Source organism: Apteryx rowi, unplaced genomic scaffold, assembly GCF_003343035.1.
Source record: "Apteryx rowi isolate R43461 unplaced genomic scaffold, aptRow1 scaffold_192, whole genome shotgun sequence".
NCBI lineage: Eukaryota > Metazoa > Chordata > Aves > Apterygiformes > Apterygidae > Apteryx > Apteryx rowi.
The window spans coordinates 93,716-119,550 of NW_020448219.1; the positions used below are offsets into that span (position 1 = coordinate 93,716).

Consider the following 25,835-nt stretch of genomic DNA (forward strand, 5'->3'; position numbering starts at 1 on the left):
TCCCCAGCAAGTCCAGATCATGGCTATGTGGTAAGTAGGTGCTTGTCCACAGCCTTATTACTTACTCAAACCATGTTTTGTTTTAGCACATCTTACTCATTGCCAGTGAATCCCAGGGCCTTGAATAGTACCCCTGGCTACACAATAGGATAGTTCTATTTACAAAAAAAGTGGATGCAAATGAAATGCCCACTAATAACCATTACATCTCCTGCCCAAACCAAATTACTAGACTCATCTAATTAAATTCGGCATGTTGTTTTTGTTTTACAGTTAGTGTTAACCCTATTAAACCAGATAGCCTATCAGCTCGTACTCCACTCTGCAGAACTCATAGCTTTGGGTCTAAGGTGCAATTTTGCTGGCCACAAGTCCTGCCGTCAGAGGAAAGACATGCTTCCGATCAGAATGCACGCAGTTCACCCCACTTAACCGATTCGCAGAACCCCCTTTGGCACCGACTGGAGACACAAGTCAAAAGCGCTGAAACAGCTGGAGGCAAGCAAAAGGGGAGCCGCGCCTCGGACTTGCGCCCGTCCGCGGCGGCTGCCGTGCTCCGCCCCGCCCCGCCGAGGCCATCGAGGGGAGGAGCGCCGCTGCCTCGCGTCGCGCACGGCTCTCTGGGAAGTGTAGTCCTGCGCTTGGCGACGCTCAAGCGGCTTCGGAGGAGGAGCCGCCCTCGGGGACTACGCCGCCCGGCGTGCGCGCCGCCCGGGGCGGGGTGCCCCGCCCGTGSCTCTGCCCTCGCCCCGGTGCTTCCTGTTCTCGCTGGGCGAGTCCGCGGCTGCCGCAGCCGGGCGAGGCGGTGCCGCCGCTGCAGGTAGAGCGGTCGTGTTTGCTTATATGGCGGCGGTTGGCAGCGCCCTGGGGCCGGAGCTGCCGCCGGGCTGGGCGCGACGGCTCGCTAGGTGCGCGCGGCGCGGGACGCCCCGTGCACGCACAAGGTGCCGGCGGTGAGGGCGGCCTCACCCGCGCCGGGCAGCGGCTGGAGTCGGGCCGGGGGCGCGGGCGGGCCCGGGCGCGCGTCGCTCCGCGGGGAAGGGGCCCAGGCGGGAGCGGGACTGACGGTGTAAACTGACTGCCGAAATGGTGCCTGTTCAAAGAGTCAAATTTTAAGTGGAAAAAAAACAACAAAAATCACAGCGTTTTCTAACCCACGGAGATGGCATGAAAGCGTTTTAGGCAATTAGTAAATCAGAAGGCTCATGGACAACCTTAAATCAGTGGTACTGACCATATGGATCCATTCAGCCAAGAAAAATGGTGGTAAAAATATAAATTAATCCCTAAGATGATTCTTTTTTTTTACCTTACTATAGTTATTATTTGTATATAGACTTTTTGTGGAGATTGTAAAGAAAGAGCCRTAGAGGTTTTATCTGTTAAAGAGAGATCAAATTATTGTTCCATGTTCTTTTTAATTTTACTTAGCTTTATCATCTGGCACCTACCACATGCACACTGGTTCAGTCTGAGGTATGCAGAAGCTCAGCAGTGGTACAGCTTGTGTGTACGAGAGCTTTTCTCCCAGAACGGCCGTGTGCAGGGACGCTGTCAGCCTCCTGCTTTCTGTCACAGCGTGGGGAAGGGCTAGTCTAACTTCCATCTGCTCTTGATCTTTCTAGGGAACATCCACTATTCAACTGCTCTTCTGTTGGTGTCTCACCACTTGTATCATATCCCAGTATTTCTGAAGTTCTTGTGCCTATGTACTAAGAATACAGTAGTGTAAGTTGTTGACTTACACTGCTTATACAGCTTTAACCACTCTCAACCTGCTACAGTTGGTTATGGGAGCATATGAACAAGTTAATTGGTGGCAAGCTGCCCCAGCTTTAAGGAGGCCTCAATGTAAAATGCTAATCTTAGGAGCAGTATAGCAATCTATCATCTCCTCTAATGGAGGACTCATTCCCCCCCTAAAAGGAACTTGTGAGCTCTGCTGTCCTACTTCAAACTTCCTGTTATTCATTGCAGAGCCTGCTCATTTCTCATGAATTTTGTGCACAGCCATCTCTCTGCAGTTTACTTGAGATTTATGCTTTGAGCTTTATTCATCTGTCCAGAATTTAAAAAAAGACCAGGTCACACTGGGTTGCATTTATTTTAACCATTTTCACGATTCTGACTGAATAAGCCAATTGTTCATTATTCATCCATATTCATTAGCCAATTGTTGTGTTTAAACCGTGAGTGTGAAGTGGGGTTTTAGGAGTAGGTGTCCGCAATTTAACATGTCACATTTTTATTTGTGTAATCTAATTGACTGGGAGCTAGCCATATGAGAACCACTAGAAATCCACAAAACAAAGAAAACTACTGCTTCACATAAGCATAAGAACAGGTTTTGGTGGCAAAATCCCCACTGGAATAGTTTTAGGCTGTAGTTGTAATTAAACAGGTATCAAGTATCAATCAAAAAGTATCAAATTACAGTTGACCTTGGTTCTTTGATCATTTGTTTTGATATGTCTTTCAAAGTAAGTGTTCTGGTTCTGTTCATGATGGCTGATTGCCTCCTACACTAAGGATTTGTTACAAAACCACTGCCAGTGTCTGCGCATCAGCTTCAGCTTTAGTAACATAAAATTGTAGTATAAACTCTCAGAGCTTCAGCTGCTGTTTTTCAGTGCCAGTTGCACTGGTACCCGTGATCATACACTAGAACTTATGGTGGTGGTTCCCCCCTTTGCTTTCCTCTCCCCTCCTCATGCACCTGTTAGAGTTCTCTGATAAACAGCAATTCTACAAACCAGCTAAGTAAAGTCTGTGCTTGTAGAGTGACTAGGATGGCTGACTAACTGAACACAATTTTGTTCCTGCTGTGGGATAAACCTGTTTGGTAAGCCTCTTTACGTGGCCTAGGCTGTAAGTCTGTCTCATTGCACTAATCTGTAAAGGTGGATGTTTTGTTTTAAAACATTGACATATACATACCTGTAGCTAAGCCAGATATTAGGATTGTTAAATTCACAGTATAAGCAAACTAATGTGGTTTTGTCATCCAGTATGAAGAAGACCAAATCACATTGCTGCCTTGTTTAAATCCATCACCTAGAATGAGGGCGTTCAATCTGCTTGGTCCTAAGCTTCACTCCTTGAAGCCTTTCAGGCTTTGTATCTAGGAGAGAGAGCGAGAACCTGAAGGCAGAGAAAGCAGGAACTCAAAGGGACAAGCTGTTGAGGATTAGTGAAAGTCACACCTGTCTTGAATACCACTTGAAAGCCTTGTAGTGTGCAGCCCAGAGTGGGACTTGGGAAAAGCACCTTGCATGCCTCTAGGTATAGCTTTACAGTATATCACCAGCCGCAGAAAATCTGGATTAATAAATTCAGGTCCTTTTTTTTTTTTAAACCTCCCCCACTCCCATGCTGCAATTTGCTGCTTTTCTGATGTACTGCTTCAAATGTTTGTGGGAGAACTATAAATAGGGAGGATATCCTAAGACAGCTTCACTGTTAGTGTCCAATGAAATTATATCCTGAAAAGAAAAGGGATAATAGGGTTCTGAGTCTACTCAGGCTCTTCAACATTGAAATATATCTTGAGATTGATGGTGGGTGTTTGAATATTTAGGTCATTGGGTATTAGTGATGCTTAGGGCTGCATTGGTAACATCTGATTGGGAACAAAAATTGCTGTTTCAAGCCCTTACCCTAAAGAAGATCCCAAACTATTGTTTTAGCATGATAACAGTTTCAAAAGATTTGGGATACCTAGAAGAGTATTTTAAATGTAGCCACTCCTTCCTATGTGAAAGGAGGACAACTGAATGTGCTTTAAGGTGGTATATAACAGTTGCTTAAAAGATGCTAGCATCAACATTGCTCCAAGATTTTTTTTAATGCTAAAAATGTATGTCAAGAATACATTTCATTTTTAATAACTGTTGCAGAAGACCTTCTTTATCTTAATTATGCTGAATATGGGCCATGAAAGTCAGGAAGGTGCTTTCAACAGCACTTAATGCTGTCTTCCATGGGAGTAGTGATGCTAGAGCATTTCCTCCTGGAGTCAAATCCTTGGAGGGCTAAGTAGTAGATATCTGTTGTAAGATAGGTTAGGAGTTCCACAAGCAGAAACCTACACTTCTCTCCCCAAAGCCCATTTGAAAAGGAAAAAAAGTATGGGAGCAAAGAAAACATTTATACAGCCTTTTCCCCTCAGCAGCAATACTGTCTGCTGCAGGGGAAAACAAATTTTCTACCTTCGTTTCTGACATAACGCTAAGCTTTTACTAGTGGGAGAACGCAGTTAGCACTCTCTCTGATCCTCATCACTGCTGTCACTAGTAGAAGTTAAGAGAAGAAAGACATGATTGTGGCAGAAGGGGACAGAAAGCTTGTTTCTACACATGAAAGAGCAGATGAGAACTTGCAGGAGAGTAGAATGGTGATGAGCAAATGGCAGAGGACCTGGAGAGAGAAGACTTTTTAGAAGAGGGAGAAAAATCTAGAGTACAATATGTTGGGGAGAAAATCCTCTACATCTTGTTCATTACCAAATACCTTCCTAGATGAACTCAGTATCTGACCATAGATGATTAAATGCAGAAACCTGTGTTTAATAGGACGGAGGTTAGAAAGTCAAAGAAGTATTCAAAGGCTGGAGTATTAAACGTGCCTAAGTTTAGTAAAAAATAAACTTGCCCAGGCTGTCTTAGTCATCTTGGTACATACGGATTATGATAGTAACTAGAAGTTATTAGTTACCAGATCACTATTTTCTTTTAGGCTGGGTAGTTCTCGGGATGGAGAATTTACCCAATAATCTGTAACTGTTCCTTTTGGACTTTTTTTACAGTGCTTATCAGAAATTACAGCTAATTTTTTAGTGAAACTTAATTTCTCTTTACAATGTGTCTATGAGATAAGGCAAGTATTATTGTTATTCTACAAATATGGAATAAGGCACAGAAAAAAAATCCACTGATTCTGAATGCTGAGTTTGAAACAAACACAGTATCTCTCAAAGTATTTAGCATCATTCAGCAGTGCACAGCACAATGCTGTTTCATTTTGCAGTGTAATGCAAATTAGGTCCTATGCAGAAGAAAAAAAAAGGGGGGGGGGAACATACTGTCAGAGGCAGGGGGTCCCTCAGGCTGTGGTTTTACTTAAGCTGTTCAGCAGTATTGTCCCTTCCCCCACAAACCATACCAGTGCTACTTCAACTAGACAGTGAAATTGCTGGTGCTGCAGAACTACAACCCAGAGAATCCAGCCAATTTAAAACAATTATCTACGTCTCTAGATTTTTTTTTTTCTTCCCCAGCCAGATCCATTCCCTAGTCCTGTTCATTGCACCAAGACAAAAAAGAAGAAAAATAGCTGTGACAGCACAAACAGGGGGAGGCAAGACTGTGAATATGAACAGCAGGGAACAGCAATATTTGTAATTCACAGCACTGCTGAAGACTTTGTACCGTGAATTCATACCACTCTTTCCCGCTCCCACGAAAGTCTGGGTTTGTGTGGCTCAATAGCACACAACTTCTTCATGGCAGTGGCAAGACTAGCACCTGTTTCTCCTTTGCAGCATTCAGCTAGCCCAAGGCCATCTCTTGTCCCTTTCAGTTCTACAACAAATGAGTCAGGTATCCTTAAAACAGCTGTCTCCATTTCCACACAGCCATACACTCATCCCCAGAGGTCCTTGATTTTTCTCTGAATGCAACAGTGGCCTCATGGAAGCTATTGCCACCTGATTGTACACAGTATTGTAAGGTATACAAACAGAATGAGGTTTGTTAAAGAACTTCGATTTTGGCAAGACTTCTTAGTGCTTGAATTCCTGCTCCTGATAATAGACTTTTTTAATGTATACTGAATGCTGCATGTCATATCACAGGTTTTTAAGAGACAAATAAAAAAAAATAAGGTTGCCTTATATCCAAATACAAAGGATTTACTAGCAGCATTTGATCTTGTACATACTGCCTCTTTAAGCTAGTAGAAGATAGCAGTAGCAGGTTGTACTCTGGGAACCAGCATTAGAAGAAGGTGGAWGCTTTGTGCTGTTTGAAGGATAATTCCTGATAGAGGAATGATGAGATTCAAAGATGTTTTATTCCGTTCTCTAATAGGGGGATAGTAGCTGAGAGAACATAAAATTGCGAATAGTAGGAATAAAGTCTTCTGGATCCCTTTCCTACTCAGCTTTCTACCAGTTCTTCTCCTAGTTCTCTGTTTTTTCTCCAGTCCTGCCTCATTTTGTGCAACTTACTTTGTTTGGTAACAACCTTTAGTACTCAGGCTTCTTACCTTAGAGCTGATCTCTTTGCTAGAGCAGAGACCAGCTCTAATTTCACCTCTAACAGCCCTCCCCCTCACCCTGAGTGCTGTTGTATAGCAGCTTAAATCAGAGTCCAGGTTCCCATGTTCTTGCCCTCACAGCCATGCATTCCTGTTCTCTCCCTTGTGCCTGGTCTAACATTAATGTCATACATGAGCACTTTCAGAGACTGATATGGTTTTGGTTTAGCCTGGCTGACTGCAGGTCCAACATAAAGGAGAGTGAAACTGTACAGTTAGGGAAAGGGGCAGAACCATAGCTACCCCAACTTAGATTGGCTTAAACTGTCATGGAATCACAGAATTGGTCTGCCTTCATAGATGCTTCCATTTCTGTCTACTGCCTGTCCTTTTCTTCTATTCCCTGCTGCAGTTTTCCTCTTGAGAATCCTAATTCTTGTATTATTCCATTCTACTGTCTTGCAGCAAGCTCACTGTATCCCTCCCAAGGAGAAGATCCCTTCCATCGGTCTATATTTGCAAAGGTTCTAACATGATGAGATGTGAGTGGGGTTTTTCTTTTCAGTATTCCTAATAAAGGCCACAATCCTGCTAAAATTCGAAGCTGTGGCATTTTGTTATCCACTTTTTTATGCTAAAAACCCATATACACAAACATTTTTCAAATGACTTTGTCATTTCATCTGAAATTTTTTCAGAATGAGGTGAGCCTTGATCAGCATAAAAACTTCAGGTAACTAGGACGCTAGCAAAATAAGCAGATGAAAAGAGGGTCTTGTAATGGAAAGTGTCAGGCAGTAAGTCCAGATGGTGCAGCTGGCTCCATCCCATGTACTAAAAATGTTTAACAAGAACGCAATCCAACCAAAAGGGCTAGAAATTGGGTAAGAGGAAGGTTATTCAGGTTCCTTTTTGTTAATTTTGCTCTTCTGCCTATAATTTTCTTTTAAGCTACGCTGGTTCCAGCTGCAGCCTTTACATACATGTTATCTGTGTCTTATTTGTAAAGTCATTAATTTGCTGGTCATAACTTTCACTTATCTGCTCTCCAGTAAGCGCTTAAAAATAAACTCTCTTCACCAATGCAGCTTTTAAATGGACCGTAAGGAGGCAAATGAGCAACARCTCCATCACCCCCGAATCATGTTGTCATGCCAAACTTAATGTATTCTGTATCTTGGGAAGATTACTTTTCTCTGTAGAATATCATAAAATGTTCCGATTTCTTTATTCGTAACCATAGTGCAGAGGAAATCAAACTAGTGATCAAAGTTGCCTGCATTTGTCAGATTGACTTGTAAAGCACAAATACATTATTTACAACAGGTTTTCAGGAAGGGATGGATTCAAAGTAGAAGCTTAAATTAGCATTTAATGTTTGCTTAATTTGCACCATAAACGAGGCCCTGTAGAAGGAAGGGATCTGAGCTCCTCAGTCTTCTGGAAAATTCTGACTAAAAACATTTCTGAATGTTTGACATTTGAATTTTTTGCTAGTTTCAGTTCTGCCCTTAGAGATTTGACTCTTCATCCACATTTTTATGGTTCAATCCAAAGTATGATTTAAGCTCCAAAAAAAGACGTTGCAAAGTGCAGAATAAGTGGGAGATCTCAGTTTCTGTGACATAGCTGTACGTGTTTAGAAGCAGCATACAGGATGTTAAGCTGCAAAAGAGAAAGCAATGTAATAAAGTTAACACTAGATTATCAGTCTTCTACTTGAGAGAGTTGGTGAGGTCTTATGCAGAAGGGAAAAGGTTGTAGAAAGTAGAGATGAACATTTAAAAAACAAGGTCAGAAATAAAGACCGCTGTCTTTAGGTTCAGTGAGAGGGAAGTAAAAGTGTTTTATAACGATAACGGGAATGGCGGAGGAGTAGGTGGATAGCTGTAACAGTGGGCAAAGTCTCTGGGGCCCGTGGTTTTCTTTCAGGTAGTTAGCTGATGGAGGAAGTTCATGTGCACTAAGGTGAATGTAACAGCAGGAGGGTGCAGTGTATAAAAGGAATTGAAGCTACTGTGGAATCAGTAGTAAGGAGGAAGGATGCAACCTAGAAATACAGAAAAATAAGGGAAGTCAATAGTAAAGGAATGTACAAAAGGAGAGCTGTAAATGTGTTTTGGAAAGGAACAGGGTGTAACATAAAAGAAAATAAATATTTCTGTGAATTAAGGAACCTCTTTGTAAACAGTGCTTATGAAAGACAGGCAGTATATAGGAGAGACTGAAGGTAGAAAATGAGAAGCAGGAATGTGAAAACTGGGGGTTGCCAGAGGAGCTGAGAAGAGAGAATGTAAGACAATGAATTAGAGGGCAAAGAACCAAGAGCAATGGTGTGGAAGGGAAGGGCTTTAGAGTAAAGAGTCTGGACTGATGGCTTAAAGAAGGGCTAGAATGGCAGAAGAAGGGAAGCAGTAAGTTAAGTTAGGTAAGAGAAGCTTCCCTGCCTCCCCTCCCTACCACCCACCAGAGATGCTCTGGGAAGAGGAGCTGAAAAAAGCTTTGGAGTGTGAAAGCAGAAATGAAGTGCCAGAGGAAAAAGATACTATCAGGGAATGCAAAGAAGGCTGTTTGGTTGCTTGACTTATTATCACTGATTGCTTATTATGCCCTCTTAAAGAACTAAGATGAACAAGACAAAATCATGCATCTTTAAGCTTAACAACRTGATTCCATTCTCTTGTGTCTTGGGCTGTAGTTTCACGGATGGTGAAAGCAGGCAGAAACTGGCAGCATTGGCAGAAGAAATGGCTTCACTCATGTACTGTCCCCTCCTTCGCACAAGCATACAAGTGTGGGCAGCCAGACAGCATGGCCCAATCTCAGAAGTGATCTAGATTTAAAGCAAGGGCAAAAATAGTCACTTTTCATCTGAATCAGTCTTCACAATCCAGTTTAGTCTGGGATCACACAAAAGTGCGTGTGCCGGCAAGGGCAGGACTAGTACTTTCAGCAGCATTTCTGTGAGACTGGAGCCTCCAGTGGTCACCTCTTGACAGCAGACAGCTTTTTACCTGTGCTCAATGCACCTTGTGAACCTGTACTCTAAAATGCAGTTCCACAGTGGGCTGAGCCAATCTTAATGCTTCTGCAGATCCTGCCTTGCTCCTTCAGTGTGTTCCCATTTCTCCTTTACCACTGGCAATTGTTGGATGCCAGAGAGTCAGCCTGGTTGGAAGCTGCTAACTTTTTTCTTCTCCTCTTTTCCTCCTCTCATCTTCTCCTTATCTTTTTTTTCTTCTTTTTTCCTCCCTTTTTTCTTTCTCTCAGATTCTTGGGTTTTTGCCAGAGACATTAGCAGGACGAACTAATGCAAGAGGAGTGGGAACATGTAGCTAGAAACAGCAAGGAGGATAGAGTGCTTAGGCTGATGTAATCTGTGGGTTGTTCCTTTGGGGTGTGTTTCCATGAGGATGCAGAAGGCTGATACGCACCTCATTCTTTCTGCCTTTCTCCATCCCCACCCCAGGCTTCAAACATCCTCTAATTATCTTGTGCCAGCTCTGTTTCGCATCGAACCCTCCATCAGGCTGTCTAACTTACTAAAGCTTCAGGAAACTGTCCCTGTGAAAAGCAGGTACCTTTTTACCATTTTTGTTTGAAGGAGTCCTGGCTCAGGAATTCTTCAGGAGATAGCAGGGATGAGAGCTGTTAAAGCCATTATGGCTGTTCAGCTGCATGCGAGCCCCCAGTGTGTCACCTGACTGCAATCCAGTTTATGGGAATAGAATTCCGTCGGTGTAAAAGCCATCTGCTCCCTATTGTTTTCTCAGGAGTACTCCGAATGCATATAATACATTATTATCAGTGCATTATTAAACAGCTCGTTGCCTTTAATTCAATGAGTCTGAGCATGGTAGACTGCTATAATCTTATCTTTATTCTGGGAAGTACTCCAGAAAACTCTATATGTATTTTTTGCGAAGTTTGAATTAATTTAATGAAACAGCAGTCTTTAATAACTGTGGTAAACTGTTGTCAGCTGTGCTTTTACAAATTGAAAATACCTCCTTTAAAAATACATGATCTTAGGCTGGGGTGGTCAGGATTGGAAAGGAGTCCCATGCTGTGAAAGCCGTAAGATAAGACCTACATATGAATATACTTAACTTTAATTTGCACATGATGGACTTGATTCTCAGCTGTCATAGCTCAGAGAAAATTCAAATTCTGAACCTCGCTTGTTGCAAACATGTCAGGTCCCAATATAAACTACAGCATCCATCATATTCCTTAAACTTGCATTGACTGTTGCAGTAGTAAAAGAAATTAAGAACACAAAGGCGCACTGACCACTTTACTTAAATGGGTAGGGTGTCGTAAAAATATTGTCACTACTGTACCTGACCTGTGATGTTTACATTATGAAATAAGAATTTTCAAGTGGCAAGTTGAAGTAATTTTTGTGGGTGCTTTCACCCCAGGAGCTTGTGCAGCGGTGGGATTCTGCCTGTGTTAAATTCGTAGCAAGTATGCAGTTTTACTTAACTATAATTGTCTCATTTCCTTTCTTTAGGTCAAAATAACTGTCAGAATCTAAAAGAAGCATATTCTTCAAATATGGAAGAGGATATCAAACCTCTTTTGATTCCTGTGGGAGGTGATGAAAGCAATTATGGAATCATGAATATACAATTTGATCCAGAAGATTTTAAATGCAAAAGGTATGAGGAAGGCTAAGCATGCAGAATGGTTATACAGTAATGAGTTGTTTAATCTTTGCCTTTAGAGACAGAACCCTATAAAGACAGATAGAAGATGAACGTGTAGAAACCAGTATCTGGATACAAACAGTTCCTACTTTGTGTTTATGTGATGTTATTTGTAAGCACCAGAAGAACAGATGTGCATATTGTTTTTTGTTTTTAAGGATGAGACTTTTCTGTTGACATCACTTCAGGGACAGTGCTCTCGTAAGAATTCGGCATGTGCCTTTTAAAATGCTTTTCAAAGACTGAATAAATATAATGGGTACGTGCTGAAGCACGATATTTTTTGATTTAGCACAACAAACTGAAATGTTGACTGTGCAAGAAAGCTTGCCAGACTGTGTAGATAAATGGCTGTCAGTATGTGTAAATGGCTCTGTGTGCATTCTGCAGGTGATACTGGGAAAAATACATTATTTTCTTATACTAAGGAAATAGTTACCTTTATTGCCTTTGAGACAAGCTATAGTATTCTTTGAGTTGGAGCAAGCATGAAAAATTTGCCAGCCATGCCTGCAAAAATAATATGTGTCTAGCCAAACTGCAGTGTTACACATTTTCTTAGAATTTAACAGCTGTGTCCCCCGAAGGAGCTCTGAATAGGACTTCCTCTGCTATTGCAGTTAGGATTTCTGTGAGCTGTTGCTGGTCCAGGAACCAAAACTGAGATCAAAGAGGGAACTTCCCTCTTCATGTTAGCTGAAGCCGCCAGCTCTGCATTGTTAGATAAGGGAACAGACCCTTGCTACCTCTTGGACCTTATTTATGCTCCTCTACCTTTTTTTCCCCTTTTTATCCAGCATCGTTTCAGTGGTGCAGTTTTCCTAAAGGAGCTGCAGATGGCACTGTTGTATCTCAGATCCTTTTGTTGACAGCCACTTCAGCAGAAGGGAGAGTTTTCGATGATAGTGATTTTCTACTGTCTCAGTCTGCAGCTTTGGAAAGTCGTGAGAGGCTTCTTCTAGGTTAGCCAGGGGCTAAACAATTTGTCACCTCTCTGAGAGCAAGGGAAGAAGGATGGAGGAAGGACAAGGGTCTTAGTTGGCCCAGGGAGGAAAATGTAATATGGGTTCGGGCATGTACAGATTTGTGTATGCGAAGAACAGAAAACAGTAGAGTACTCTGGGATGGGAAAAGGACATGTGCAAAAGGAATTCTTGTTTTAACTTGTGCCTGAAGAATGTCTGAACCCCTCAGTGGCCAACGGGCATAATAGGTTTGCTAATTTATATGGCTTTGGGGAGCTGCTTGTGTCAAAGGCRGCATGTGTTGTGTTCTTGAAGGATGGGTGTCAGGTACTGCGGTAAGAAAGGAGCAGTGAGAGAAGTTCTCACCTTTGTGATATGGAAATGCCAAGATCCACTTTTGAAAAGTGAGATTAGCTATTGTTTCCTCACGGGGGGGGGGGGTTGTGGAGGGATTTTTGTGTGTGATTTCTTATGTTTGGAGACTCAGCTTCATAAAAGGTATAGTTGGAGGACTTCATGTTTCACCTGGCATTTGGTTCCCTCCCCCAAAAGCAGAAGTGTGTACTCTGATTGAGTTTTGTATCACCTACCTTGTTCTTTTCCAAGCATACAGAGGCACAAAGATGAAGGACATGAGGCCTGGGATATCAGGAAGGCCTGGAAGTCATAGGGTGGTGCCAAACAAAGCTAAACTCCATCTCTGTAGGTTAGGAGGAGGTGACATAATCTTTAGAAGTAGAAATGGAGAACAGGCCATCAGGGTTGGCCTCAGGCGTGGTCTCAGAAGTACTGTGGGGGCCTTGTAGTCTTGGGAGCACGGCTGGCAGGGCTTGTTCACTAGAGCTATAGGAAGTTATAGCTTGAGGGAGAGAGATTTATCTTGTATAAAACTACCGAATAGTGTAAGTGCAGTAGCAGATAATATGCTCTGCTTAGTTTGCTCCTTTTTTTAACCTGCTTTTCAGAAACTGTGATCAGACGTAGGTGGGTGGTCATTTTCAGCATCCTTATTTTGCTTTGAAGTAGCTATTGAAGTGTTTTGTGTGGCTTGTTTATAATCACTGTTTGTCTTTCTTGGTGCTATTTCTTTCTTTTGTTTGAGTTCTTTTAGATTTGGCTGCACTTCCATAGTTATCTGGTTTTCTTAACAGCACGGAGGGGCTGGGATTTTTGAAAGGCATGCTTTCAGTCTTTACATAAGAACAATGAGCTAATTGTATTTTAGAGTTGTAAATTATTTTGTCTAGTATTCTTCTGCAAATTTGGGGAATATATAAAGACTCTTCTAATCCTCTTAAAGTGGATGTTATTGTTCTTCACAATGCCTGTAAGGACTCCAATTACTCACATCATGTTAGGTGTGTTTTGCCCATTTTGTAGGTTTTTTTAAAGCTAGAATATCATTGCTGCAGTGGTTTATTGATGCTTATTGTATTCAAGAGAGGGAGTTTCTTTTTTTGCTTCTTCCTGCTCTTTAAATCTTAGTGTCAACAGATACTGTAGTTGTTTTCAGGAATACTGGAACCTCTAAAGAAACGAAAGGTGTTTTGTGTTAGTTGTTTTGCATATGAAAAAACTTGACAATGCCCCCTGCTAAAGGGAGAACAAGCCATCTTCCTTTTTTTTTTTCTATTCTCTTGACATCGCATAATTTTCTTACACAATGCAGGAGAGATCAGTAGGTGAAATTAAATATACATATACATGTCTGTAGATGGCAGTCAGGAAAGCCTTTTTCATTCAAAAGCAGTTCCCTTTTATTTTCAGAGTTGTTAAGAAATTAGAAAAAGCTGACAATGGTAGGGACTAACCTGTGCAATAGCTACAGTTTCTCCATTCAGTGTGCTGTCTGACCTCTTAAAGAAGTTGCATTTGCCTTTCCAAACCCACGTGGTCTTTTTAGTGCATAGCTTATCTTTTCATTTTTGTGTGTTGTCAACATCTTTACTTTCTTCTAATTCCTAATTAGGCCCGACTGATTAAGAACCTTCTTACTTGCTGTAAGAGAGATGTAGAACAGCATGGAATGCTTTGCCTTTGGCACAAAAGGGAGAAAGAATAGTGCTGAAAATGAGATATGATCAAGCTTGTGATTCCGTATTTGTTAAACCAGAATATGTATCCTGTGAGCAACAGAGGTGACTTAGCATTGTGTTCTGAAAGGTTATTTTGGTTCTGCTGCCATCAAGTATTTTAAGATACTTGCATGGTCATGCTGTAATGATTATAATGATAATGGAATTACAGCTGTGGAAAAGGTGTAAATAAAATGTGTAGCCATGGAAGTAAAGACATAGGATACACTGTAAGCTTATGTAAATGATGCTTAGGTAAATTTAGACAGCTTAGAAAGTAAAAAAGCAAATGCAAGTCATGGAATTTTTGGAACTGGTTTCCTCAAGATAAGCTCTCTAACATCTGTGGTGTTCCTCTATCCAGATAGGCAGCTCCTGATTATGAAATAATTTTTTATGTTATGGTACTTATTTTAATTTCAGTGATAATGAATCAATTCTACTCCTTGATCAGTTTCTTCTGTGCCATATGCAGTAGTTCTGTAACAGTTTGGTAACTGTTTAAAAGAAGAAAGAGAGGAATTTGCTAGCTTTATTTCTGTGTAGTGCTTAAACAATCCTTTCATGTCAATCAGTTATTTTTCAAGGATATGAGATATCAAAGAAATCTCTGTAATAAGCTGAAGTTGATTTTCATGTTCTTTTTTGGAGGAGAGGAGAGAAACTGTCTTAAGTATCCTGTAAAGAGTTTATTTTTATTTGTATTTATTCAAATATGAAATGTTTATATAATTTGAAGTCTGTAATACCATCTTCTAGAGCTAAAACAACACACTAAAATGAAGATTTCTCTTATGTTGTAAAGGATCAGTACTCCCAATTAGTACTTTTGAATAGATGTCCAAAATCAGTTGTTTGCTATTTAAAAGTAATTTAACAAAGGTCCTGGGAAAACAAAATAATTTAGTTTTAAAACTTACTTGAAATATTTATTTGCCATACTTCTCCATTGTTTTGTGAGATATAGTGCATTTCAGTAAATGTCCAAAAATAATATATGACAATAAAGCTTAGAAAATTCTGGTATTTTGAATATGCAAAGTCATATAAATTGCAACAAAGTTTTTAATTTTAAATAGTTGTTTTATTTTCCCTTCAGTTTTATTGATGTGGCCTTTATGTTCACATTACACAGAAAAATATAGACTACAATTGATTTTTACTTGGAGATTATATAGTAGGTTAATATAATAGGCCTGAGAAACTGTTTAATAAATTTTAACCTTTGGAAGTTCTTTATGAAGCTGTGGTAGTGCCAACCAGATCCTTATGGTTGCTAGCAGTTGCAAGATTGTACATAGTTGCCAAACAAATTTTGCTATTGTGTCCTTCCCCCAGTCCTCCAAATCCAGTGCTTGAATTTTACTGGACACAATATTTGGAAACACCTTTAATCATGAGCATCTTTTTTCATTTCACTTGCTTGCAAAAATCATAGCCCAAGTTCACAGTGGACAGAAGCCCTCTCCTTCCTTTTGCTGGGCCAGTGCTAGACTTCTCATTTGCTGCGTTCCTTCGTGTGAGAGAGCCAGAGCTGGCAGACGAATGGTGTTGCAGGTTTGCGGGGACTGGTGGCCAAGGCAGCATGCGCAGGGTATAGTGTATAGGAGGGGTGGACCTTCTGCATCTTGCCCATGCCCACTGTGCCGTGGAAAACAGCAGGGTTTTAGTGGTGTGTTTGCCCTGGTAAAAAGCATTGTTATTTGGGTTAGACATTGAAATATAAATTGTAATTGTGTTTCTTAGTGTAGATTTAATAAATTCATTGGAGACTATATTCTATCTCGATGCATAGACAGTCTGCACTGTTTTGCATTAATAGTCACACCCTCCAGTAATACAAACTCTCCCTTTCCCCAGATTACATTGTCACTCATCCTCTTCATATTCCTCTTGCCTTGTGAGTGTCTAATGTGATTGCCAGTCCAAAAAAGACAGTTCCCTAGGGATCTGCTGGAGCTGCTGATCCTTGCATGGACAGAGTGCTTGGCTGCTAGACTTAAGGTCCCTAGAGACAGTTTCACAAGATACAGCCCAAATTGTATCCTACCTGCTTTGGGCATCCTGGGGTAATCCTTTGAGAGCTATTCAGACAGATGTCTGAGTATGCCCTACAACCAGTCTTTGATCTGGGTGCAACTGGGGGGCCATGAAGTGGCCTCGATCCTAGACAGGGTGCTACCCTCCCCTAGTGGAGATTGGAGAGGAAGATTGCATCCCAGTCTGCCCACATAACTTCTGAGTCAGGCTGATGTTTTCAGCGACATCTCTAGCAATCACAAAACTGATGAGGGGAAGATCTATTTAAGCATAGTCACTTGTTCAGTAGGACTGTAGGTGCAGTGGTACTCTGAAAAACAAAAACAAAAAATTCCTGCCCTGCCTCTCTAATTATTCCTTTAGATCATTATCATTCTCAGCAGTTGCACACCGGAAGGGAGCAAGAGGGGGGAAGCAGCCCAAGTGCTATTAGCATTAAATATGTGTGCTCTTCAGGCAGGAAGGAACAGCAACAGATAAACTGATATATAGAATTTCCTTGGCACTGTTTCTTCCCCCCGCCCCCCCATAGACTACATTCTGAATCATACCTTTATGTTTTGTACTGGACCATAAATTGCTTGTTCAGTCCAGGCTATGTTCATGCTGCTGAAGAAAATAAAATCTTTTTCTCTAAAATTTTCCTATGTACAGATAGCTATTCGTATTTTTTGCTACACATCAATTTTTGTATCCAGAAGAGCATATTTCTTTGGTCTTGGACTAACAGCACTGCTTTCCCCATAAAATAAGATGCCAGATTCCCATTTTCTGTTCTTTATCTTTAAGGTCATCCATGGCTTTGACTTGAATTGCTTTAAAAAATATTCTTCCACTCTCTCCCCATCTAGAAGAGTTTTAACAGCCATGTCAACAGTTCTTGAATGCCATTCCAAAGGAAGTCTTTGCCACAGATCTCCTTTCTTTGAAGCAAAATATAAACCTTTCAAAAAATATACAGTTTCAGTGTAACTTTTCCACACCAGCAATGGAAGATTTAGGGGATGTACCAATAATACTAACTTGAGGTGGGGAGAGAGGTAGTCCTCATGAAGCTCTTTGTACTAAGCAGCTGATGTGTAAATAGCAAATACTTTTCATGTTCTAAATAGAATGTATGCCAGTGATCCAAAAAGAAGGCAGCAGAAAGCTCACTCATGGGGGCCATTCAAACATATTACAGTTTCTCTTTACATAGCTTCAATCTTGATTTTACAGCTCTTTTAGTGAAACATTTTTCAGTATGATTGGAACAGCCCAAAAAGTTTTGAGCTAAAACAAGTAAAGCTCCTCGGAGCTGACAGTCCATGAATATTTCTGTTTGTTACCTACATGTGGAATTAGCTGGTGTGCTTCAGAATTAAATTTTAAGCAATAGTTGTAGCACTCTTTTAGTTGGGGTATCTCTCCTAATTATTTATAGGAACACCCCAGAGGTCCCCACATAAAATCAGCATTTCCCCCTTCATTTCATTGACATTTGAAAAAAAGTATCAATCAGGAATATTTTTTTTTAATTAAAAATGTATTCACTTTCTTCTCAGTGCATGGGAAATGACTTAGAAAATCTAAGCTTTTTTTCATAATGAAGAAAGATGTGAGAATTAATGAAGTCTAAGATGAAGGAAAGAATGAATTGCTCTAATTTGTGCAGAAGCAAGTTGTTTTTCTCTAATTTGTGAGAAAGAAAGTTTTTTTCTGCTTTTGTCAGTTTAAATTAGTTCCGTAAGTATTCATACCTCCCCTTCTCCGTTAAGCACACAGAAATGAGGCTCCGATGTTAAAGGCTTGAGGATGTAGCTTCATCTCTTTAAAAGATACAACAACAGAGCTTCATTCCTTTGTTTACCTCCAGATAAGCATTTGCACTTTGACACCACCTTTTAATGATTCACTGGGAAAGAGAATGAGACCTCTGCCAGGAGAAAATGGTATCCCAGATCTAAGGAGAGATTGTCATGCTATTGAAAGCTGTGGCAGGAGGGGTTGGCCAACTTCCTTTGTAGTCTGGGCCACAAATGGGTATTGGAAAACAGTCAATTCAAATAGGCTTTGCACTTACTACAGGAAAAATGGCATGGATTCATTGCAGACTTAGTTTCTGCTGTTAGTGGCCTGAAACTCTGGTTGCAATACATTTTTGTGGGTTCTGCTTTGGGGGTTCTTGTTTCTAAATGATTTAAACACCTGCCTTGAATAAGAAGGTCAGAATACTTTTGGGATTGCTTTAGAAATTAAAAGCACTGGTGAAAGGAAAAAATAAGTGTAGCAAGGCTTTACAGGTCATCAGTATCCCTTCTGTTGTTGTCCAGCCTATCAGTGGCTGGAATGAATGTCTCAGTGTAGTATGCCTATGCACAAATAAATTATACTTGCTGTTTTTAAAAATATATATTAGTTGCAATATCTTAATCGGGATTACATATCTCTGGTAGTGCCTCTTGCATGGAATTAGATTTATGTTGTGCTGCAACTTCAGGAGCAATGCACGAACAACTGCAGCTTTCCCTCTGCTTGCTCCATACATACGTGTACACAAAGAAAACATGGGTTGTGTAGCTGCATTCTTCTGCAGTGGTTATGACCCTGCCTGCAGTCTGACTTTTAAGTAGAAAAGAGTGGAGGGAGACCACCTGAATTCTGTACATCTCTGAATGAGAGAGATTCTCTGCCCCATGTTCTCTGTGGTTAATCTAATTAAATTTGAAGTGAAATTTTGAGGAAATCATGAGAACTAAAAATGGACATCTGTTGTTCAATGATTTGTGCCAAATTCTATTCTTGTTTACATTGGCATAAAGATAGCATGATCACATTGACTTATTTGTGCTTGTTTTTTTTCTCCGTTAAACACAGTTCGATACAGTGGTTTTGGCTATATTAGTAGTTCCCAACCTTTCTATAGTGGGTCCTCATTGCCACCCCTCATTCTTCTTGTCCTCTGTGTTCTTTCTGCTTCTGCATTCTCACACCTCCTGTTTCTACCTCTGTTCCTCATCACTAGCTCTGGCGACACCAGTTACAAACACTAATAAGTTTGGCCAAGCTTATTAACATGTAGTTTTGGTATGACTCATGGTTGAGAACTAGTAGACTGGATATTAGGCCTGAATTTTGATGCTAAGTTGCCCCGCAGAATCTGGGCAAGAAGTCATTTTAATATGGATGATGTAAACACATGGTTCATTTGTGGATAGCACTTTCCCTCATGGCACTGATGTTTTTGCATTTGCTTTGTGTTAGTGAATGAAAGATTCATCCTGAGTGATGCTAAACTGTTCCCTGAATTATATGTTAGCTGTAGTGTTCTCAGGTTTTTAATGTTTTTCCTTTTATTTTTTTCTCCTTTAGACCATTCCATGTAGAGCCTACAAACATAGTTAGCGTGAATGATGACATGCAAAGAGTCACTGATGAAGCCTCAGCAATGAATAAGCGGATTCATTACTACAGCAGGCTYGCCTCTCCTGCAGACAGGGCATTGGTAAGGCAAAGACAGGGCCAGATTAACTGAGTGGTTTCTGGCGTGTTGGGTCTTGCACAGCTTAGGTGTATAAAAGAAACACAAAGGTAGGGGGAGAATTACTTTGCAGCTTGCTTTTAAGTAAATATCTAGTAGCTGAGGGCCTTAATGAGGTTTTGTGTTACCAAAAGTCATGACTGACTTCTTGTGCAATATCTTCACTGTCCAAAGAAAAGATACAAACAATTTGAGTTTTGCAGCAGTGGTCCAGGCTGTCCAGATGTGTGTATTCACTCCTGTTGTCTGTGAGTGGATTTAAACAATGGTCAGTTGTGATGATTGAACTTGCAGTGTCCGTGTATAATATGTTAGAGGTGCTTTGCAGAAGAAAATCTGATTTTCTGCTACCCAGCTTAGAATTTTGGTAATTGTTTTTTATGGGTTGAAAGTAATGCAGTCCAACATCTTTTCTTTAAAAACACAGTTTTTGTGGGAAGATTTTGTGTTTGGCAACAGTTGGCTTGCTGTAATTGGAACAATAATTATTCTGACATTACTAATAATTCTTCTTGTTCTTTTTTATCCATCTATTAGATTGCTCCTGATCATGTACTTCCAGCTCCTGATGAAATCTATGTGTACAGTCCATTAGGAACTGCTTTTAAAATTGACAGTTGCACAGATGGCTATGGTAAAAACTCCAGTATAGTGACAATGTATGTTAAGCACCTTCCCATATAGTAGCCAGAAAATGCATTATTCTGAAAGTAGTGTATTGTATGCTTAATTTAGGTGAGAAAACAGTATGGAATAAGAGTGCTTCTTAAGTCATTCACTGGCTATTTTCTTTTCCTCCTAGATTTATGATATGGAATACAATGATGGGTACATCTATATTAAGTATCCCATGGGGAATAAAACAGGTAAAACTAGGGAAAAAATATGTTTATGAAAATGTTTTCTGGCTTGCTCTTGTTCACTTTGTCTATAGTATTATTGATGAATGAAGTAAACCATATTTCTCCCTCTTAACAGGCAGGCTTTACTTCTGGAATCATTCTCATCTTACTGATGGGCATTTTGACACTTTATTGCTGTTACAGAGTTGTGAAATCACGGAATATGATACGTAAGAAATGCAAAGCTTCATAATACAAACATTTCCTCTAAGTGAGAAATCTAGAGATCTAATAGATTCTTAGTTTGTCTGTCTTTCTACTTACACCTGACCCTCAAATAAAGCTGTTCCTTTGAATGTCGCTCCTTTTGCAGTCTGGATCTAAGCTCTGTAAATTAAATGTCTTATTTTCTCTTGTTAGATTATTCTTCATTTCCTTGGAACTTAAGTATTATAACCAAAATCAAACTCTAACAAGCAAGCTTTAAGATGCTCATTTACTAAGTGTTTGGGGACTTATGGAGTTATGAGTTCCCACTGCCTTTCCATAAGCCCTGTCCAGTTCTCTGCGTGTATTTCTGAGCACGTTCTGTAGTAGGAGAGGGTGCACTGTAGCTGCTTCCACCTCTGTGTTCTGTACTACCCTAAGGTTTGTGTATAGCAAAGAAGAAAATGTCCAAGTCTGTTTCTGTGTAAAAAGGAACAAGATGCTCATTATTGAGCTGCCTGAAAGCTGTAATACTGCTGTCTCTAAAATGTGTACAGCTGACTGCATCTGTATACTGTGCATTTGGTGGTGGATGCAATTTATGGACAGTTGCCTTGCTGACAGTATTTCTACTTTGAATGTACTTTCATTGTTCAAAACCCATTTTGCAGCTCTTGTAGTTGGTGCTTTTATGTGTAAACTACCTTCTGATTTACTTGAATGAAGGCAATTAAGAGCCACTACTCCAATTTGTGACAACTCATTCAAGAGTGTTGTTGAGGACTAGTTCATGGTCTGGCCTACTCTGCCATAACTTCTCGTGGAGGCTTTAGGTGCAGATTTGCGACTATGCCTAATTCTAGTGTTTCTGAAAGTACTCAGAGTTTTAGTATGGCCAAAAAAAAGTCTCTACTTTTTCAGGCTCCTTCAGTCGAGCACCCAACATTAATGTAACAGCCAGTTTGGAACAGAAGAGTGTTTCCTGACAAGTGTTATCCTTTAAAGTTAGTGCATTTTCTTAGCATGAGGAAGCACTGTGAATTTGTGTCAGAATATTCTCACACAAAAAAAATCCTGTTATGAAGAGTCTTAATATCTAAATCTTTAATGTAATTTTTTGTTTAGATATGTTTACATTTTTTATATCTTCTTTTTTATATTTTCTTCAGCTCTAATAGATACCTCGGACTGGGAATTTCCAGATGTTTGCAAGTATTATTTTGGATCCTTTGGTCAGTGGTCAAGCCTCTTGTTTTCTATGGTGTCACTTGTTGGAGCCATGGTAGTTTACTGGGTGCTTATGTCTAACTTTCTGTTCAACACAGGAAAGTTTATATACAGTAAGTATTAATATTTAGTTAAGGTTTACAGCTATCTTGTTTAAAGATCAAGACTTTGCTTTACACTGACATGGAATTTTCCAGTTTATTAATCTTAAATTTCTGTTACTTTGTGTGAAAAGTTAAATCAGAATAGGTAACTATGTGTGAGCTGTGGGCACACACTGGTGCATATTTTCAAAGCCAGTTTCTCTATCCTTCAAAGCGTGGTTCTAATGAGAGACATTTTAAGTACTAGTCATCTGACTTGCATGTGAGTAATCAGGCTTCTTGGTGTAGTTTTAACAATGTGTTTTCTTTGGTGGGCTTAAAAAATCCTAACCTAAGCCTAGCTGCTTATTCACACTTCTTATTTTCACTTCCCCCCTTGTTTGCACTGGTGTAACTATTTGAGCAGCCATATGGCAAACCAGGCTGTTGAAATGGTCCAGGTTAAGAAAAAGAATCTCTGCCAAAAAAAAATTCCATTTTAACCCAGATCTCTGCAAGCGCAGTTACACTGCTGCCRTACAGTTTCTGTAAGCATCCCTGAAGTGATGATGCGCTGTAACACAGTGAAAGAACAATTCTTAGTCTGACATTGCTGCAGAAGAGAACCTGTCAGGTAGTTACACCCTTGTACATGCACAGGCCCACAGGCTTGCGTGGATACAATCAATTAGGTATGTAGAGCTGTGGGAATAAATGATGGAATTGAGAGCTTTGAAAGTCTGAATCATAGCGTTGAATAGTACAACTAAGATTTAAGAGTTTCTGTTTTCACAATAATTAACAGATCTCTTTTGATTTTGAAGCAAATAGCAGCACAGATCCTTAAACCTCTTAAGGTTTACTTAGGGTTCCCACCATCCCTGAAGGACATACATTACTTTATTGGTTAATGGCTGGTGTGTTTTACAGCTGATCTAATTCATACATTCCTAAGGCTATTTCATCTTAGGGTTTTTTTTGTTTTATAATGTTAACATATTAATCATAAGTTATTCTAAACCAAATTATTCTATGATTTTCATAAGTAAACCTCAGAATGCTCAAAAGAGTTCCTTTACTAGAAAAAAAATCTACTTTTCTATGTCCTTATCATGTTATTTTATCACTTAACTATATTCTAGAGGGGTTCTTATTCAAGTTATTTGCTCTGTGGTAACTTCAATGGTTGGAGTTTTGTCCTAACTTTCATTGTGACTATTTAATTATTAAGTTATAAAAGTAATAATAGGATGTGGGTTTGACCCATTGGCATCTTCTAGCCATGTGTTTCTAGGTTATCATAAGCAGGCTACTGTATTTAATTCTAATCCACTCAGGTGACTTTTTGTTTACTCACACAATTCAGGTAGGAACAAATCAGTTTCCTGAGGGAGGATGTTCTAGGACATAGTAATATTTACAGAATGCAAAGACTCTAAGCAAAATATGATAGCTTGTCTTTTTTTTTTTTTAAACATAGCGTCCTATGTTTTTGTTCTGTTTCTTGTTTTATTGTGTGTGTGTGTGTGTTTGTGTATTTTGGAGGTCGTAGGTCAGAGATTTAAGAGAGCGTTAGGAGCACATTTCTAAGTGCGTAGTCTTTTGCTCTTAAGATCCATTCAGTGAGTCTATCTAATTTTTCGTAGCAGCAATCCCCTAAAGGATTCAGACACCCAGAACAGAATCTCTCGTGTAACACTTAATGTGCCGCCCGTGAGAATGGTGCTTCCTGTGCATCTTCTCAGGGTGCTGCCACTGCCAGCTTGTGTTAGTTTCTTTGATACACAAGTAGAAACAATTCTTTGGGCCATAGAAAGAGTAGGATTCAGTTGATTGACTTAAACTTCAGATTGCAAAGAAGGAAATTGCTGTCCAGAAGTCTGGAACTGGCAAAGTTGCAGAAACTCGAAAATACCTACTGTGACAGAACAGTAAAGTATCACAGGAGTGTACTTGAAACAAAGTAGTGCTAGAGATGACTGTAGGTAGTGAGACTTAAACCTTTTTCCAGAGATTCCCTTACTTATAATACAATGGAAAAAAGTCCAGCAGCCTCTTCTAAAACAAGATTAGAAAAATCAGTAGGGGAAGTTTTTTCCATATAATACTGTGTGGACTAAGGGTATGGTTCCATAAACCTTTTTTCTATCCCAAAAGAGGCTCTTTTTAAGATGGATCTGTTCACTAATCTACTATGCAGCACTGCAGACAGGTTGGCTGGGACAAGCAAAGGTATACTGGGGAAACAAGAATGAGCAGCTGGGAGGGGAAGCGTGGGGACTTATAAATGGACAGGGCTGCTGAGAAGAAAGTGCAGAAGGGTGGGACTAGTTTAAAACACTTTGTGCTAGAAGTAGAACATGAAAACCCTTTGCTGCGTGTGTGTGTGTGTGTGTCATTAGGCTCATTACAGTACAGCATTCAGGAGAAGTAACCATCTAGGAAACTACAGTACTGTAAAGTGATCAGTCTCAAAAAATGTCATCAATGTTCAAAAACAAGTGATAGAGACTCCGTTTTTAAAAACAACAATATAATTAGTGTCTGAATGGAGGCTCTGCCTCCATGTCCAGGAGAATGTCACAGATGTCGTGAAAGATTTTCCCGATAGTGCTTTGTTATAGCTGTCTTAGAAAGTGTTGTCAAAAAAAGCTCCAATATGTGAGAACTGACACAAATAAGCAGTAGCTTTAAAGGCAGCTTCAGATTCTTTCAGATTCCTAGTTAAACATTCTGGGTTTTTAAGATGAAAGTTCAAAAATACCTACTTGGGAGTGAGGGGTGCAAGCTGCTGTATTATATCTCTGTCGTATTCCAAAATGTTTCCTTAACTGATTTTTCTTAAGGCAACAGATAGCAGTCTAATAGCAGGTGTAGAACATCTATCATAAGATTTTCTTCTTCTTTTCAGACTTTGTTCATGGTATTAATGTAACAGAAATCGTTCCTGGCACTAATGAAAGTAACAAAGGTAAGAATCACTTATTAGTATTGTGTTCCCTGTTTGTTTGCAGGGGCTTAAAGGCAAATCAGCATGGTTTCATGCCTAGTTTTTATCCACGTTTCAGTTATAAAATGTAATTTAAGGTCTAGCTACCTATTTTTAAAAACTAATTTTTCTATCTGGGATTTGTATTTCCACAAATAACTACATACTTGGCAAGCCTAATAATTAAAACAAAAAATTGGATGCAAGGCTTAAAGTAAATTACATGTTTGTGTACCCAGCTAGATTGTCCTTGAGATCATGAATGTTAGACTTCTAACAGTAGTTGTACAATGAGGAATTCCCTTAAGGAATTTTAACTTTGGCACCCCGAAGCTGCGGCATGGCTGATCTGTTTGCTTTTGAAAATCTTGGCTAGGGCATCTGTGCTCCTCACAGCTCTACAATATTCTTTTAAAAAATGCTGTAACCACAGCTTTAATGATGCTGAACACAAGAAGAAGCAAGTGTCAAGCTGCACAAGTGTCCACTTGCTTTTGGGGAGAGGCTGACATTTTCATGACTAAGGCAAAACGCCGCAGCTGAGTATGGAGATAGGTCTGCTGAGAAATCTTAAGTAGACAGAATAATGTACAATGAAGGTAGGAGCTCGGATATTGTCAGCATCTGATTTTTATGCCTTTGTATAGTAACTGGCCATGTAGTTCTTTGTTATGAAGCAGTAAATTATCTCTATCCCAGGTGCATATGGGAATGGGGAAACATTTCAAAACCAGTCAGACAGCTGTGTGTCACAGTGCTGCAGCATTGTTTCTGGAGAGCAGCTGTTTAGAGTCAGGCAAAGGAGTTGAGAAAACTTTGAAAACTAGTTGATTTGCATTTGAGCTTGTGCTGAATCCTGTTTCCTCTACAGTCCTTACCAGCTAGGCACCAATAGCTACTGCTGTGTTCTTCCTTTTGTA

General features: G+C 40.0%; 1 protein-coding gene across 5 annotated transcripts in view; it reads left to right on the top strand.

Moving 5' to 3' along the window:
* Positions 1-727: 727 nt before the first annotated feature.
* Positions 728-25,835, top strand: part of SLC38A9 (solute carrier family 38 member 9) — a 51,676-nt gene continuing 26,568 nt past the window's right edge. For 3 of the 5 annotated variants that reach the window (XM_026062721.1, XM_026062724.1, XM_026062723.1), the window contains exons 1-8: positions 728-820; positions 10,772-10,919; positions 19,399-19,531; positions 20,105-20,226; positions 20,370-20,433; positions 20,546-20,639; positions 21,786-21,956; positions 24,838-24,897. In XM_026062721.1, the coding sequence (XP_025918506.1) occupies positions 10,816-10,919; positions 19,399-19,531; positions 20,105-20,226; positions 20,370-20,433; positions 20,546-20,639; positions 21,786-21,956; positions 24,838-24,897 (748 nt within the window). In that variant the 5' untranslated portion in view covers positions 728-820; positions 10,772-10,815. Of the gene's footprint in view, positions 821-9,738; positions 9,833-10,771; positions 10,920-19,398; positions 19,532-20,104; positions 20,227-20,369; positions 20,434-20,545; positions 20,640-21,785; positions 21,957-24,837; positions 24,898-25,835 lie in introns of those variants that run through there. The other 2 variants (XM_026062722.1, XM_026062725.1) reach the window with 2 other exon arrangements.